The 18,310-nt window shown below is 41.9% G+C and overlaps 1 protein-coding gene across 1 annotated transcript in view; it reads right to left on the reverse strand.

Moving 5' to 3' along the window:
- Dars2 (aspartyl-tRNA synthetase 2, mitochondrial) overlaps positions 1–18,310 on the reverse strand; it is a 36,775-nt gene that overhangs the window by 13,361 nt on the left and 5,104 nt on the right. The window contains exons 3-11 of the mRNA XM_085842477.1: positions 17,645–17,711; positions 15,793–15,894; positions 15,344–15,439; positions 13,118–13,241; positions 12,434–12,480; positions 9,847–9,953; positions 8,476–8,545; positions 5,512–5,691; positions 2,530–2,637 (exon numbers count right to left, since the gene is read on the reverse strand). Of these exons, the coding sequence (XP_085698603.1) occupies positions 2,530–2,637; positions 5,512–5,691; positions 8,476–8,545; positions 9,847–9,953; positions 12,434–12,480; positions 13,118–13,241; positions 15,344–15,439; positions 15,793–15,894; positions 17,645–17,711 (901 nt within the window). The remainder of the gene's footprint in view (positions 1–2,529; positions 2,638–5,511; positions 5,692–8,475; positions 8,546–9,846; positions 9,954–12,433; positions 12,481–13,117; positions 13,242–15,343; positions 15,440–15,792; positions 15,895–17,644; positions 17,712–18,310) is intronic.

Genomic DNA, 18,310 nt, shown 5'->3' on the forward strand with positions numbered 1-18,310 from the left:
TCAGTCTAAGATAAGATTTAGATTTACCAGGAGAGCTAGGGAAGTAGAAATTTCATATATATTTACAAAGATTAGTTCTTATTTTGATAGATATAGGCTTAGTCCCTTAACTGGCCTCTGGCTTTTCACCCTTGCTGTTACTGCAAGGTGTCCTTAGTTCCTCAGGCTACTGGGAATAACAGAGATGAAGAGAAAAGACTTTTAGCTCCTATTTTAACCAAAATTAACGGTGTTAATACTGACATAATTCTTGTCTAGGCCTTGCTAAATCTGAGGTTGACAAGTCTCACATAGAGGCCTCGCAATAACTCAGAATTGCGATACTGATTCATAATCATATGAATACGGTATGGGTACCGCTTGGCGCAGGAGATCACTGCGGAGGGAAGGTCCAATTTGACCGTTTCTGAGTTCCCTGTGCGACACACCTGATTTAAAAAGAGGTTGGTATCTGACTCCAGATAAAAACCAAAATACTTACGGCTCTGCCTCCCCTCCCCAAAAGATACCAAGAGCCACAGATGTGAGTTGTTACAATACTCACGGGAGGATCAGGTTAATGTCCACCCAAGTCAAGGTTAAGGCCCACTCATCTACGGATGAGAAAATCTTTTGATCACCTCTGTTAAGCATTGCCTATTTAAACTTAATTAACAGGGGGGAGAGAGATTGGAGACCTTGCTGTCGTAAGAGCAGGCCCTTCACTGCCTCCCACCCAAAAAATAAAAAAGCCAATTGGCCTTGTACTAGGAGCCAGCCAGTCTTAATCGCTTCTCACTGTTTCCCCTGCCTGTCACCCAAAATTGTGGTTAATTATCAGTTCAGTGTTATTCTAAAATTGTTTAGCTAAACTCAGCCAGGGTTCCAACGCCCTACTTAAAAGGCAAACAGGTAGCTACCTATTCAGCACTAATTAGCATTATAAAGTCAGAGCCTACAGCCTCAGCCAGATACAGTTTACCATTAGAATAGTTAAGAAATCCCACGGAAATAGGTTTTTCTTTAGCCCTAGGAACTTAGGCAGAACTATTGAACATAGATAATTTTTCTGCCACAGGCCACCCCTTTTTTATTTTTATTTTTGTTATCTAATGGGGGGAAATGTGGTCTCCCTTCCCCCCAGCTTGGAACCTGCCTGCTCTAGGGTGGAGCTACCGGCTCATTCGTCCTGCCACGCCCACTGCTGGAACCTGACTCTGCTGCCTGAAGGCACACACGTGTTTGTCCTGCTACTGGACCCTGAGTTACCTGGCGGGAAATTGGGTTCCCTCCCCCTTCCTTTATAAACTGAGTGTTTGGAAATATTAAATTGAGCCTCGATCAGAATCTGTTTGTCCTGGCTCCATTGTTTCTTCTGCCCCGTCTAGATTCCTCTCTTTGCAGGGAACTGCCATTCTCAGTGAACCGTTCGTGTTGTGGACCGCGGGCGGGCCGCAACAACAAAGGAGGGTGGGCTCTACAATTTTCAGATCAAGAGGATCCAAGAGCTTGATTATTGCTGGTTTCTTTAAATATATGTTTTCTAAATCACCTGAATTATTGACTGACTTTCTTCCTTATTTAGAGACGGGGTCACACCATGCAGCTCAGGCTCACCTGCAACTGATTATGTGGACCTCACGTTCACAGGGAGCTGCCTGCCTTTAGCCCTGATGAAAGCACACGGCCCCACATCCACCACTACAAATATATTCAGCTGCTTAGGTATCCACATGGGTGTAGTCTTCCTGAGGTATAGTCTTTCTTTTTTATTATAAATTTTAAGTTAACAAGTATGTTTACTCAGCAACAATGATACATTTTAGAGTTATAACAGTGGGGGGAAAAAAAGCAAATTATTTAGTGTTTTAAATTCCTGGCATCTCTTTCAAAATGGTAATTTTAGGACTAGGTTGTTGTCACACACTTGTTGTCAGCACTTGGGAGGTTAAGACAGGAGAACTATAAGTTCAAGAACTATAAGCTCAACGATAAGTCCTGGGCTACATGAGAATCTGTCTAATTAATAGAAATAAATTAAAAACCCACAGTATTTTATCATTATTTATATAATAATTTTAGAGATACTAATAAGACTTTCTACAAAAACCACTTTTTTTTTTCTTGAGACAGTGTCTTACTGTGTAACTCTGACTGGCCTAGAACTCATCTTGCAAACTAGACTGGTCGGGCAGTGGTGACACACACCTTTTAATCCCAGTATTTGGGAGGCAGAGGCAGGTGGATTTCTGAGTTTGAGGTCAGCTTGGTCTACAGAGTGAGTTCCAGGACAGCCAGGGCTGGACAGACAGAGAAGCCCTGTCTCGAAAAAAACAAAACAAAACAAAAAAGTGAACCAGACTGGCCTTGAATTCACATAAATTCACCTGCCTCTGCCTCTCAAGTGCTGTGATCATAGGTGTGTCCCACCATGCCGGACTGAAAAAGATTGTCATATTATCCTTTCTCAAGTGTTCATGTGCCAGTATTCGATATATTTTCTTCCAAACTATACATTCTAGAGAGAACAGAGAATTGTGCTTCACTTACTGCTCCGTCATGAACACATATTGCTTTGACAGTTCCTTGAGGCTTAGCCAGTGCATCCTGAAGGAATCTGATCTCTGTGTTCCTGAACACATCACTGACATCCACAATCTAGAAAATGGAAAACAAAAAGGAATGACTAAACAAAGTCATTTTTACTTCAAAACATTTTTACAAATGACTATTTTTTTTGCTTCTTTATATTTTCCTGTGTATGTGGTGGTATATTACAGTTGCACTGTTGTATATACATAGGCACATGCATGGGTGCACATGCACACATGTACATACAGAGGCTGGAGGCTGATGTCAGGGATCATGCTCCAGTGCTCTTCCAGTGTATCTATAGAGACAGGGTCTCTCAATCAAACCCAGAGCTCTCGATATAGCCAATCTTGCTAGCCCACTTGCTCTGTCGACACCCTTAGGGGCTGGCATTGCAGGCAGGTCTCATGAATACCCAGCATTTACATGGACTCTGGGGATCTGAGCTCAGGTTCTTTATGCTTGTGCGGCAAATACTTACCCACCGAGTCATTCCTCTATTCCACAGGTAAGATTTTTAAAAATTTTATATACTTATTATGGTGAGAGGGATATATGCTTATGGTGTGTGTAGATGTGAGTGAAACAATGCTTTGTGAAGGTCAGAGGACACGTTGTGAAGTGAGTTCTCTCTTTTCATCTTTACACGGGCTCCAGGGACTGAACTCAGGTCATCACAGAAGGAAAGTGTGTGTGTGTGTGTGTGTGCACATGAGTGTGTGTTGTGGGGTGGGGGTGTGCAGAGACCAGAGAACAATTTGAAGGAGGTAAGCTCTCTCTTCTACCTTGTGGAACCTTGGGATCAAAGTCAGGCCATCAGGTTTGCCAGCAATCACCTCTTATCTCCTCAGGATTTTTTTCTTTTCGTTTTTCGAGACAGGGTTTCTCTGTATAGACTTGGCTGTCCTGGAACTCACTTTGTAGACCAGGCTGGCCTCAAACTCAGAAATCTGCCTGCCTCTGCCTCCCAAGTGCTGGGATTAAAGGCGTGGGCCACCATGCCTGGCTAGAAATAGGATTTTAATGAAGCAACTAGGGCTCCTTGGAGAAGTGGTTCAGTGGGTTAACGTGCTGGCTAGGCAAGCATGATGACCTGAGTTCAAATCCCCAGCACCCATGTAATGCTGTAAACCAACCATTGGGCAGAGACAAGGGGATTTTTGGAGCTTGCTCTATAAAGAAAAAAGAACTACATCCTAGTAGTTCATCATTGAAAAAATGTATTCCTAGAGGGTTACTGCCGGTGTAGCATTGGCCTAAGATACTGCTATGGTAGACCCAGGATTGACTCTAAGCAGTCGAAACCAGTAGTCTGCATTATAAATAAGCAAACGAGGAATGGTTGTATATAAGAAGAATGTAACCTATGGTAATGGTAGTAACAGTTGTGCATGACTTTAATGCCAGCACTCGGGAGGCAGGGGCAGGCAGATCTCTGAGTTTGAGGACAGCCTGGTCTACAGAGTGAGTTCCAGCACAACCAGGGCTACACAGAGAAAAACCAAAAACGAAAAACCTTGAAAAACCAAAAGACAAAAGCTGAACAAAAAAAAATAATAATAAAACAAAACAAAAGGAATGTACTTATGATCTTGTGTGGATAGTTTTTCTTTCTAAGAACTGAGCTAGGTGTGGTAGTTCATGCCAGTATTCTCAGTACCTGACAGGCAAATCCAGGAGAATCACTGTGAGTTTGAAACCTACTTGGGCTACAGAGTAGAACCCTGATTTAAAACAAAAGCAGAGGAATTACTCTGCACAGCCCAGGCAGAATTCAATGTAAAGACTTTGTCGTAAGAAATGAGACTCAGAGCTGGCACCAGCGTTACAGAGATCAAAGGATTGTACTCTATAAGGACAAGTGATGGAGACTTGGCAATAAAACTGCTGCATAAAAATTCTGCTTTTGCTATTTCAGACACTGATAATCTGAATGTGTTCATGTATTTAGGCTTTTTACAGACCAAGGAAAATTTGTAACTCAATCATTTCCCTTCCGAGAGCCATAATGACATAGAAAAACTGAAACTGAAAATTAGTTTTATTTTTAATTTCAAATAACTATTCATGTCCATAAAGTCAGAAACTGGTAAGTTCTATAATAAAACATTGGAGTAAAAATCGTGTTCTTAATTCTTTCTTTTCTCTCTTTCTGCCTCTCTCTTTCTTTTTTTCCTCTGTGTGTGTATGTGTGTGTATGTGTGTGCATGTGTATGTGTGTGTGTATGTGTGTGTTTGTGCGCGCGCACGTTTTCAGAGGGCAGCTTTTAGGAGTCAGTTCTCTCTCTCCACCATGTGGGTTCTGGGGAGTAAATGTTAGGCTTGACATAAACAAGTCTTAATTTTCCTCTTTTTTTGTTTGGTTTTGGTTTTGGTTTCTAGAGACAGGGTTTCTCTGTACAGCTGTAGCTGTCCTGGAACTCAATCTGTAGACCAGGCTGACTTGAACTCAGAGATCCACTGCCTCTGCCTCCGGAGTCCTGGGACTAAAGGCGTGCGCCACCTCCAGCGGATGCCTTAGTCTTGCTCTTACTGAGTTTGACAGCACACACTTGTAACCCATCACCTGTGAGGCTGAGACCCAAGGATCTCAAGTTTGAAGCTGGCAGCTTCAGCTGCATAGCAAGCTTCAGGGACCCCCATCTTAAAACACACACACACACACACACACACACACACACACACACACACGACTGGCTTTTAGAAATGGAACTTGAAAGAATAAGTAGTGCAATGCTAACATGCTATCACCATCATCACCACCACCATCACCATCACCACCATCATCATTTGCTGTAGTCTGGAAACAACCAAGGTAAAAAGATAAAGGAACATTGAAAATATTATTCAACCAGTATGTAACACTTGTAAATTTCTTCAAAATGCCTGAAAAGCTGGCTAAACTACCTGGGAGCAGTCCTAGGAACAAGAAAAAAGTACCTTCATCCCAAAGCGAGTATCTGGCTTATCAGTTCCATAGGTGGCCAGGGCCTCAGCAAAAGTCATGGAAGGGAAAGGAGTCACGAGAGGGTCTTTATCACCAGGCCAGGAATACTGCAGCAAACCCTCAACTAAACGCTGAATGCCAGTCTGCTCTACAAAGGACATCTCTATGTCAATCTGAAACCAAAACAACATGGAAACTAACATCAACAGTCACAATATACATTCTTGGCTTTTAGTTACCATACAAATAACTCTGCCCAGAAACAATACATGGCTAAGGATACAAATATTATTATACTTTGCTTTTATGTTGATGACTGCTATTGCCTAACATATACAACTTATTTATGTTATAATTATCTTGTGGCTGAAGGCTCAGAGAAGTAAGTAAATTGCTTGCATACTACAATCAGTAAGTAGTTAGACTACATCTGATCCTGGTCTTTATGATTCCAAACTTGTGATTTTTCATTTAAGCACATTGATTAATGTTACCCTAACAAAGCCAAATAAGGGTTTTGATAAATCTGTAGATTAAATAAATGTATTCAATATCAGTATATAAACTTATTTTTTTTAAAGTTAGCATTGTCCTTTAAAAAATATTTTGTGGGCTGGTGAGATGGCTCAGAGGGTAAGAGCACCCGACTGCTCTTCCGAAGGTCCTGAGTTCAAATCCCAGCAACCACATGGTGGCTCACAACCATCTATAAGGAGATCTGACTCCCTTTTCTGGAGTGTCTGAAGACAGCTACAGTGTACTTACATAGAATAAATAATAAATAAATATTTAAAACAAAACAAAACAAAACAAAAAAACAAAAAATATTTTGTATGTATGAGTGTTTTGCTTGCATGTACACATACACACTTGGTGCTCATGAAGGCCAGAAGGGGGTGTCTGGTGCCCTGTGACTGAAGTTACACTGGTTGTAAGCTGCAATGTGGGTGATAGGAACGGACACTAGACCCCCTGGAAGACCAGCCAGTGCTCTTAACTGCTGAGCCATCTCTTCAGCCCCCCACTCTGGCCTGATTTTGGAGTAATGATTCTTCTATCAACTTTATTTTTTGTCGTTTTTATTTATTTGTCTGTTTGCTTTTTGAGTCAATGTTTCTCTGTGTAGCCCTGGCTGTCCTGGAACTCGCTTTGTAGACTAGGTGACCTTAAACTCAGACATCCACCTGCCTCTGCCTTCTGAGTGCTGGGATTAAAGACGTGCACCACCACGGCCAGCTTTAATTTTATGTTTTATTTGTTACTCTGTTCATGTATGTACTCTGTGGGTGTGGGTACAAGTGTTCCACAGCACACGTATGGAGGTCACAAGATGACTGGAGTCAGTTCTCGCCTTCACCTTATATGAGTTCTGGGACCCAAACTCAAGCTTCAGGATTGTGCACAAGTGCCTTTACCTGCTGAGCCATGTCAGCGTCAGCGGTCCCTGGAACACTGACTTTTGATGAATAAGATCTGTTCTAAGGACTTTCTCATATCATAAACTGAGGATATCTGGCACACCTTAGTTGAAGACCATACACCTTATGAAAAGGACTAATGGAATAGATTAAAACTACTTTGAGATTCCATTTCTCCCCAGGCAGAGATGGTCCAGTGGTCAAGAGCACTTTCTGCTCTTGCAGAAGACCAGGGTTCGTTCGTTTTCTGGCCCCAACATGGCACACAGCCACCTCAAACTCCAGTTCTAGAGTTTCCATGAGCATCAGGCATGCACATGCAGGCAAAATATTCATACATATAACATAAAATCTTGCAGGCCATGGTGTTAGTACTCAGGAGACAGAGGCAGGCAGACAGATCTTGAGGAGTGTGAGGCCAGCCTGGTCTAATACTTAGGGAGTTTAAGGCCAGCCAAGGCTACATAGAGAGAACCAGACATTGACCCAATTGCCCCACCCCTGCAAATAAAAACATCTTAAAAAAATAAAAAAATATAAAAGTACACAAACGATAATAAGTGCTTGGCAGAGACAGGAGGCAGAGACCAAGAACCCTTCCTCACTGCCAGTGAGACTCTAAACTGGTGTGGTGATTATGGAAATCAGTACTGAGGTTTTTCAAATAACTGAAAAGAACTACTATATGATCTGGCTTTGTCACCCTTGGGTAAATACTCCAAAGCTCAAGTCTTTTTTTTTTTTTTTTTTTAAAGTTTATTTATGTATGTGAGTACACTGTAGCTGTCTTCAGACACACCAGAAAAGGGCATCGGATCCCATTACAGATGGTTGTGAGCCACCATGTGGTTGCTGGGAATTGAGCTCAGGACCTCTGGAAGAACAGCCAGTGTTCTTAACCGCTCAGCCATCTCTCCAGCCCCAAAGCTCAAGTCTTAGCACAAAGATCCTCACTCCTCTATGTTGATTGTCGTGCCATTCACAGCAGCCAAGGAACAGAAACAGCCTAGACAGTTATTAATCTGTGAACGGCTAAAGAAAATGTGTTATATATACACAATGAAATTCTATTAAGCCATAAAGAGAAATAAGATCATGACATTTGTAGGAAAGTGGAACTGGAAATTATGTTCGGTGATATATCCCAGATGTAGAGAGGCAAGTACCCCATGCTTTCTCTCATATGGTAGATTCTAGATTTTAATTTTTATATGTGCATATACATGTTTAGGCATAGGTCAGGGAACTGTAAGAGGGGAAAGAAGAGACCTCAAGGGAAAGGAATAAAAAGGTAGGGTGCCTGTGATATAAAAGCAGAAGGAGGGCGGTGGGAGGAAGCAGACCTGTGCAGAGGCAGGGAGATGGAAAGGAGTGACGGCAGCGGCTGAACAAAAATGAAGTGTGTCTGAAAATGAGACTCGGAGACCCACTGCCTTTTAAGTTCATTTCTAAGACCTTGTAAAGTTACTGTCCCGGTACTGAAACATCCTGGGATAGCAACATGAGTTTGTAAGAGCCAGTAATATAATACATAGGTACCTGAGTAAACTCAGGCTGTCTATCCGGTCTTGAGCCTTCATCTCGGTAACACCGGGCGACCTGAAAATACCTGTAATAGAAAACTACAATTAACCTAGTCTTTATTTTAAATGACCAAACAATTTTCTCCAGTGTTGGCAGTACAGGCTATGAAACACATTAATAATGATCCTTAAGAGAAACTTTACTTTTTCATTTTATTTGTGGTGCTAAGGCTCAACCCCAGGCCCTTGTGCTTGCTAGGCAAGGACTCTGCTATAAAGCTGTTCCCAGCCTCAGAAACTTTATTATGCTCAAATCTAGTCAGAAATATAGGTGACCCATGAGAGCTAGTGTTTTACAGATGGCTTTCCAAGTATAGCACCTTTGGATACTTATATGTTAGATGGGCATGCAAACCAGTCCACATTTCTTTACTGTGTACTTTTCCAAGCTAAAACATTGCTGCAGGAATGCTCGGAGCCTCCTTGTGCCATGCCAGCTCTCACCTTCCCCTTCAGAAACGAAGCTCTCTCTGCCTCTGCAAGTCTAACATACAACACTCTCTTCTTTTTAAAATTCATCTTAAAAATTAATGAAATTGAGCCTGGAGAGATGGCTCAGCAGTTAAGGGCACTGACTGCTCTTCCAGATGTCCCGAGTTCAATTCCCAGCAATCACATGGTGGCTTATAACCATCTGTAATGGGATCTGATGCCCCCTTCTGGTGTGTCTGAAGACAGTTACAGTGTGCTCATACACATTGAATAAATAAATATTATCCCATTTTTTTTATTAGTCTTATTCACTTGAGAGCAGAACCTTATTTTTTTATTTTTTGGTTTTTTCTCTGTATAGCCCTGGCTGTCCTGGAACTCACTTTGTAGACCAGGCTGGCCTCGAACTCAAGAAATCCGCCTGCCTCTGCCTCCCGAGTGCTGGGATTAAAGGCATGCACCACCACGCCCAGCTCCAGAATCTTATTTTTAATGCTCTGCAAGAACTACTAGCTTTGTGCCCAATGCCACCTAATAGATCTTAAATAAACAATGACTTTTATAATTTCTAGGGGATGAGCAATATCAAAACACACATAAAAAATTTAATTTAACCTCTTTAAATCAGACAACTTTAAAATTGTTTTACTATTATCGAGTGAGGGGTAGGTGTGGAGGCCAGAGGACCACACTGAGTTAGTTTCCTCTTTCTACCTGTGTGTGGGTTCCAGGGATTGGACTCACATCTCCAGCCTTGCATGGCAAGAGCGTTTACCCACAGGGCCATCTCCCTAGTCCTGGATCAGATAAGTTTGGTCCTTACTCCCCCTTGGTCTCTCCTCTTCCTTTTTTTGAAGAGTAACAGCATTACCAAAACCCAAGAAAGCCTGCTTACCTGTCCAAACCTCCAACCATCAGAAGTTGCTTAAATTGCTGAGGACTTTGAGGGAGGGAATAAAACTTTCCAGGTTCCCTGGATGGTACTAAAAACTCCTTGGCACCCTTTTAAAGAGAGAGAGGTGGCAGAGGAGGAGAAAGAGACATTATTGAAAAATAAACACCCCCCCAAACCCCCACAAAACAACAACAACAACAACAACAAAACCCAAAACCCAAGTCAGGTATGGCAAATGCCTGCAATTCCAGCGGCACTCAGGAGGCTGAGGCAGAGGAATAGTCAGTTCACGGGCACTGACCCACATAGCAAGGCTGTTTCCATAAAACAAACCCAAAATCCTGAAATACAATTAACAATAAGACAACTCAAGGGGTAAGTGATGAGTACAAGTTAATGCTTAAGTACTCCAAGGAACTCACAGAGTTCCCACTGACGGACAGCTCTTGCTCATCTTACAGTCCCTACAACAATTAGCATACAATAACCTTTATTTAGAGACAGAGTCTTACTATGAAGCTCTGGCTGGACTGAAACTCTCGGAGATGCACCTGCCCCTGTCTCTTGAGTACTGGAATTTAGACATGGGCCATGCTCAGAAATGATTTACATTTTTCACGTTTGTGTGTGTGAAGAGGAGGAGTACATGCTAGAAGAGGCCACCAGAACCTTGGAAGCTGGAGGTAGAGGCTGCTGAGAGCTATTTGACTTGGGTGCTAAAACCTGAATAAGGTTCTCTGAAAAGAGTTAACTGCTGAGCTATCTCTGTAGCTCCTAAACTAAGACTTCAATACTGCTTGTATATAACAGTTATTAAATGTGTGTGTAAACAAAGTCTCAATTTTATTATTAGCACAACAAAGTTTATACATTATTTGCTATGCAGGTCATTCTTTGTTTGTTTGTTTGTTTGTTTTTTGAGACAGGGTTTCTCTGTGTAGCCCTGGCTGTCCTAGAACTCACTCTGTAGACCAGGCTGGCCTCAAACTCAGAAATCCACCTGCCTCTGCCTCCCAAGTGCTGGGATTAAAGGCATGCGCCACCACCACTCAGCTATGCAGGTCATTTTTAACTGCTTTTCTACATTAAACTGTAGGGATTTTTGTTTTGAGGCCCTCAAACATGCTACACAAACACCGTGCCACTGAGCTATGTATGTAGTCCTTAAACTGTTTTTTTTTTAAGTCTACAGATTGAATAAAGAGTTATTAAATATCAGGGCTTTTTTTTTTTTAAAGTCTCAGTTCTCTTTTTAACAGGATCTTATTATGTTGAAAAAGCTAGTCTGAAAGTTGTAATCCTCCTGCCTTAGCTTCCCAAATACTGGTCTTATAGGCATGCATCGCCTCGCCTGGTTCTTTTCTTTTTTCTTATTAATATAGCATTTGTTTTCCTTGGGTCAAGCCCCAAGCCAACCACATTTTGCTGATTTCCTGAGAAAGTCCAGGAAAAAACAATAGAATCCATAGGGAAGAGGCACAGTGGAAAGATCCTTCCCGGGCAGAGGATGAGGCTGATCCACCCTCAGGCAACAGGCCCCTCGGATGAGCTGCGGCTCTGGAGTGGCTCCTGTGGTATGCAATGAGTCTCCCAGAGTGGCAATCCCACCCTTTGAGCCAGCCCCTAACCATGGCAGTCCTAGCCCCAATGAACAATGCGGCAGTGACAAAACTCCTGGATAGGTGCTATCTAGAAAGCTAGGGACAAATGAGGTGAGGGAGTGTGGAGCCACCATAAGCTAAAGTGTTCTCCGTCAGTGTCCCTGGTCATTCTATCCCCTTTGCAGGTGGTGGTCAGCTTGACAGCTCAGAGAGAGGGTGGAAGGTAATTTGGAGCAGGTTTAGGTTTAGGGTTTTAGGATGGAAGGATTATTGCAGGACAGGTACTCCTAGCACACACAGAAAGAGATGCCGAATCTGCCTCTTTGAAATTTTTATATTTTTTTAGTTGATACAATTCTTTTCTATTTTTAAAGATTTCATTTCCATTTTTTGGTTGTGAGCCTTAGCTTTTAATAGCTGAGTTATCTCTCCAGCCAAGGATTTTCTTTTAATTATGGGTATATGTTTCTGTCAGTATGTGGGGATGTGTACATGAATGCAGTGTTTACAGGCCAGAAAAAGGTCTGATTCCCTGGAGCTCAAGTTTTAGCACACACTTTTAACCGCTGAGTCATCCCTTCAGTCCAGTTCAGACAGGTTTTTTTGTTTGTTTGTTTTTTGAGAGAGTGTTTCTCTGTGTAGCCCTGGCTGTCCTGGAACTCACTCTGTAGACCAGGCTGGCCTCTGCCTCCCAAGTGCCGGGATTAAAGGCATGCGCCACCACTGCCCAGCAAGACAGTTCTTAATGAACAAGGTTTTAATAAAACATTCATTAATGATTTGCATCTAGAAAACTCATGGAAAAGAAACTTATGCAGAATAAAAACATTCAAAATGTTAACTCCCATAATTTTCTCAATTCTTAAAATAAGATCCTGAGGTAGTAATAAAAGTAAATTAAAATGGGCCAAGTGACTATAAAAGCAAAGCGATTGCTTGTATAAGGAAGAGGATATCAATAGTAAAATGGTAAGTAATATACATACTCCAGGGGTCCTCTTAAACAAGGTTGGGGTTTCTATATCCACAAACCCTAAAAAGAGAGAAAAATTAGTTAGCAATTAGGAATTTGCCAAGTATTTCAAGAGTGAAACACAAGTCAGAGGCTCCCTTTAATTAGGAAGACACCCGAGGTAAGAAAGACAAACATACCAAGAAAGGTAAGACTTTTACAAACTGTAACTCTGCTCACAAAGCTGATATTCATGACAGGAAACGATCTGGAATATCTGATGGATTCCTGTCTACTGCAACGCTCTGCTGTTAGAAATGCTCTGCCGACATAGCAAGGATGAAATGAGAGCAAGCACCCAGGAGGGCTCTGCTTGACTCATGGGAAATTTCAGACCTCCCATCAAATGCTGTGTAAGAATGATAAATAATTATGCTAATTTGGCTAGGCATCATAGTCTACACCTGTAACCCCAGAATTCAAGAAGGGCAGGAGCGGGTGCTGGGGAGGAAACTTATGACACAGAGACAACCAAAGACTGTCCTCATTAGTGAAATAACTACTAGTAAAAATACTAAGTACTGTAATAGACATTATTACCTTTAAAAGAATGTGTCTGTGACCCAGTCATCACAGTGATTGATCATACACTTTGGGAACATGTGACCCAATGATGCAGGGAGTATACAATAAAACAGAACATGCAGGCTTCCCTTACCATGCAGATTACAAAGATATTCCCGCATTTTCATGACCATCTGCGACCTCAGCCGCAAGTTGTACTGCATCTGGAAGCTGCGCAGATCTAAGTAGCGATACTGCAAACGGAGCGCCTCTGTTTTCTACACAAATGAAGATTTTTATGTGTAGATATTTTTGAACATTAAAAAGGTACTTAACTTTAATTTTCTTAATTTGCATTTACTTATTAGTAGTGGTGAGGTGTGTGTAGGTGTGTGTCTGTGTACATGAGTGTAGATGCCCTTGGGCCCTGGAGCTAGAGGTATCCTCAGGAGCTGGAGTTACAGGCAATTGTGAGTTGCCTGGTACACATGATGGAAACAAACTCAGGTCCTTCCTAAGAGCTGAGCTTAATCTCTCCAGCTCAGCTTTGCATATTTTCAAGGCTGTAAATCCTTGTATTCATCTTTGTGCTTAGAACTTAAGAAAAAAGTCCTTTAATGTGGGTAGCTCAATTCTTTTACACCAGAAATAGAAATAGTAAGAAAAGTCTATAACTTCTTTTTCTGAATGTCTACCTTAGCAAATTATTTTCTTGTCCATAATAAGGTCAATGTTGTAATTATATTGATTTTTGCAATCAATGAACTTAAATATAGGCCTTAGTGGTCGTGTAATTAAGAATCTAATAGAGCAGGGGAATCACTCAGTTGGAGTTTGCTTCCACTTCTGTTGCTTAGTAACATACGCTGACGAAAGCAATTTAAGGGAGGAAGGGTGAATTTGGCTCCCAATTCTAGGTTACAGCCCATCACTGCAGGAAAGGCAAGACAGCAGGATCATCACACCCCCAGTCAAGAGCAGAGAGCAAGGACTGAATGCTGCCCGCCAGTGCTTAGCTTACTCCTCCTCACTCAGGCCAGAGCCCAGGCCATGGAATGTTGTCACCTACATTCAGGGCTTGCTTTCTCATATCCATTAATTCAATTAAGAAAATTCCCGGGGGCTGGTGAGATGGCTCAGTGGGTAAGAGCACCCGACTGCTCTTCCAAAGGTCCAGAGTTCAAATCCCGGCAACCACATGGTGGCTCACAACCATCCGTAACGAGATCTGGCGCCCTCTTCTGGAGTGTCTGAAGACAGCTACAGTGTACTTACATATAATAAATAAATAAATCTTTAAAAAAAAAAGAAAATTCCTCTCACCAGGCGGTGACGGTACACACCTTTAGTCTCAGCACTTGGGAGGCAGAGGCTGGTCTCTGTGAGTTTGAGACCAGCCTGGTCTACAGACTGAGTTCCAGGACAGCCAAGGCTATACACAGAGAGACCCTATCTGGAAATCAAACCAAACCATAGCCAAGCAAACCAAACTGAACAAAATCAAACCAAAACCAAACACTTCCAACCCCACGAGAAAGCATGCTCAGAGGCCAATCTAATCTAGACAACCCTCACTGAGGCTCCTCTCCCACGTGACTCTCGGTTGGGTCAGGCTGACTGAAAACCAACCATCACAGTTAGTAAACTTGTCCTGTGAGCACAGCCACCTGAGTTCAATCCTCAGGACCGAGGTGGAAAGTTGGTGTGGCCACACACTGCGATTCTAGCACAAGCAGGCGCAGTCAGGCAGATCCTTGGGGCTTTCTGGCCACCCAGAGCCACCCAGACTGTTGTATTTGGTGAGTTCCAGGACAGTGAGAGACCCTGATTCCAATAAAAGGTGGCCAGTGCCCAAGGAATCACCTTCAAGGTTTTCCTCTGGCTTCCACAAGCACACATGTGTGCACATGAGCACACACAAACACCTTCGTAGATTAAAAATTAGGTATATATTCCAGGCATAGTGGTGCACTCCTTTAATCCCAACACGTGGGAGGCAGAGGCTGGCAGAACTTTTGAGTTTGAGGCTAGCCTGGTCTACAGAGTAAATTCCAGGACAATCAGAGCTACATAGTGAGATTCTATCTCATTACTGTTAGAAGTTTCAACTTAATAGGAAAAAGATTACCCTATGCAACTCTGCCATTTCCAATATAAATTTCCTTTCAACACTTTAAACAATAGCAATGGAAAAACTTGAACAATAGAATATTTCAAATCTTAAAGACAGAATCACATTTCAACCTGTTTGCACCTTAAGAACATAATTAGCTGTCAGTACTGTAGAATTTTAAAAATACTCATTTTATAGAAGGTAAACTTTTACTTTAAACATCCTGGTACCTCTGGATACTGGATTTTGTTAACAAGACACTCTCACCTTCACAAAGTCTTTAATTTCAAAGGGCAGCTTTTTGCAGGCATTCAGGAGCTCAGCTGTTTTAACTTTGATTTCAATCTCACCTGTCGGCATTTTCTTAGAAGAAAAAGAAAGAGCTATTTTAGAAAGTCATTTTTCAGGACAGGTATTCGATACACATTTGTAAAACACATGTATTTGTATACATGTGCAAAATGGGTCAAGCTATATTGTAGATTATGAATAATAAAAATCTATATAATCTTTACATTATTGTTCCTATATCAGCAAATATCGTTATGTATTTGTCAAGGTTGACAGACATTCTTTTGTGCACGCTTAAGTGGGTGTGGTGATTTGTGGACCTGAGGAACTCAATGCTGTGTCCATAGGGACTCGGTCTATGTTGTTAGTCTATGCGCAGACACTGAAGATGTACAAAGGGAAGGTTGCAGTCCCCGACTACTAACCGGATTCTCTTGTCCTGGGGGACGGGAGATTACTGTCCCAGATACTCTCACCACAGACTCCACAGGGGCTTCACACAAAATCCTCCTCACAGATGCGGCTGACTGCAAAATAAGGGGTGGAGGGAAGTTCCAAAACTAAATGATCTTACTGAAATCTTCAGTAAGTCTACAGTTTAGAAAAATGATATTCACAGCTTATGTGCTGTATTGATGTTATTACAGGAGTTAGTAAATCCTACTGTTATTTTAGCTCTATACAATACAGCCAGGAAGACCACCAAGGATCCTCCCTCCCTCCTTTCTTCTGATAGACCTCTCTATAGAGTCCACACTGGCCATAAACTCTCAGCCTTCCTGCCTCAGCTTCTCTCCCTCCTTTCTTCTGATAGACCTCTCTATAGAGTCCACACTGGCCATGAACTCTCAGCCTTCCTGCCTCAGCTTCTCGAGTACTGGGATTGTATGTATGCACTACCATGACCACTGGCTATTTTTAATTTTAATTAATTAATTAATTATTTTTTTTTTTTTTTTGAGACAGGGTTTCTCTGTATAGCCTTGGCTGTCCTGTAACTCACTTTGTAGACCAGGCTGGCCTCAAACTCAGAAATCCACCTGCCTCTGCCTCCCAAGTGCTGGAATCAAAGGCGTGCGCCACCACTGCCTGGCTAATTAATTTATTTTTGAAACAGGGTTTCACTATCTAGGTCTGGCTGCCCTGGAACTATGCAGACTCTGTGCCTCAAACTCAGAGATCCACCTGCTTCCGCCTGAGTGCTGGGATTAAAGGCACTTGCCATTATGCCTAGCTTATCAGCTACCTTTTATTTTTGAGACAGATTCTAAATTGCCAGGCTGGCTTCATTTTGTGTGTGTGCGTATGTGCATACTTATCTGTGCACATGCCACAGTCTGCATGTGGAGGTGAGAGGTCAGCTTGTGGAATTGATTCTCTCCTTCCACCACATGGGTCCCAGGGTTGTCAGCTTGGTGGCAAGAACCTTTATCTACTGTGCCACTACCAAAGTCCTAATCACACCTCTCCCTTTGGTATACTTTCATGTATATGTGTGTGTATATACATATATCTATGTATGTATATGCACACACACACACACACACACACACACAAATGAGATAAGGTCTCATGTAGCCCAGGCTGGCCTTGACTGGCTCTAATGCTGAAGCTGATCTTGAGTTCTTGATATTCTTGCATCTGCTATCTACCTCTCACTGATGTGATTATAGGTGTGTGCTTCCATGTCTGTCTTATATTTTCTTTGAAAGATTATTCTTAGGTTGTTTTTTTTATAAATTTCATCTTCACATTCTGGGTCCTTTATTGATTTCTTTAGTAACTGATTTATTTATTACATTTATTTTGTAGGTGTGTGCACACACAGGCAACTCACATGAGTGTACCATGTGTACCAATATGGAGGTCAGATGACAACTTGTGGGAGCTGTCTTTCTCCTTGTACCGTATCGGTTTTGAACTCAGGTGTGGCAGGCACCTTTAGTGTATCCTCTGGCTCCACAACCCTTTTGTGTAGTTCTTTACACATTACAGAAATTAGCTCTTTGTCTCTGGTATTAGCTGTTTGCTAGATTTACAGATGGCTGTGAGCTTCCATGTGAGTGCTGGGACTTTATCCCTGGTCCTTAACAACAGCAGCAAGCACTCTTAACTGCTCTAGCCATCTCTCTAGTTCTTTAGTTTATCATGCATTAATGTTGTATATAGTAGTCTTCATTTTTATTCATAGCTAATTCCTGAATGATCAAACTACTTAGCTTATACTACCATCTTACCAAAGAAGCTTTTAGATAATGGTAGGAAATCTTGTGTTACCTCATCCTGGGGAATGAGAATCTGAACAAGGCCATGGCAATCTCTTAGGACTAAGAAGGTGTTCTGCCTGGATTAAAAAAAAAAAGAATATTTTAGGATATAGTCTCTCAGCTCAAAATTTAAAGATAAAAATCAGTAATAAAAATTCATGTAAAATGTTTCCATTATTATGATTATGTACTTTTATAAGCGGCATTCATGCAATTATCTTATGCCCTTTTCTTTCTTCCTTTCCTTTCCTTTTTTTTTAAGAAAAGGTCTGGCCTTGTTGTCCGGGTTGTCCATGAACCTGAACCTGGCATCTTGTTCAGCTTCTTTAGTAGCTGAGATTATAGGCATGCATTGCCACAGCTGGACAAACTGTTCTTTTCAACTTGGATTTCTATTAATTATTCATATAGCTGCTAATTTGCTATATGTGACTCATTAATGACAAAGTAGATTTAAATTTTTCTTTCATTTTTTGAGACAAGTTTTCACTGTTTAGTTGTGGCTGGCCTAGAATTCATGCCTCAAACTCACAGAGATCTGTTTGTCTCAGCCATGTCAGTGCTGGGATTAAAGATATGCACCACCACTGGGCGTGGTGGCGCACGCCTTTAATCCCAGCACTTGGGAGGCAGAGGCAGGTGGATTTCTGAGTTCGAGGCCAGCCTGTGAGTTCCA

This window comes from Mus caroli, unplaced genomic scaffold (genome assembly GCF_978045245.1).
Source record: "Mus caroli unplaced genomic scaffold, Mus_caroli_1 scaffold_1, whole genome shotgun sequence".
NCBI lineage: Eukaryota > Metazoa > Chordata > Mammalia > Rodentia > Muridae > Mus > Mus caroli.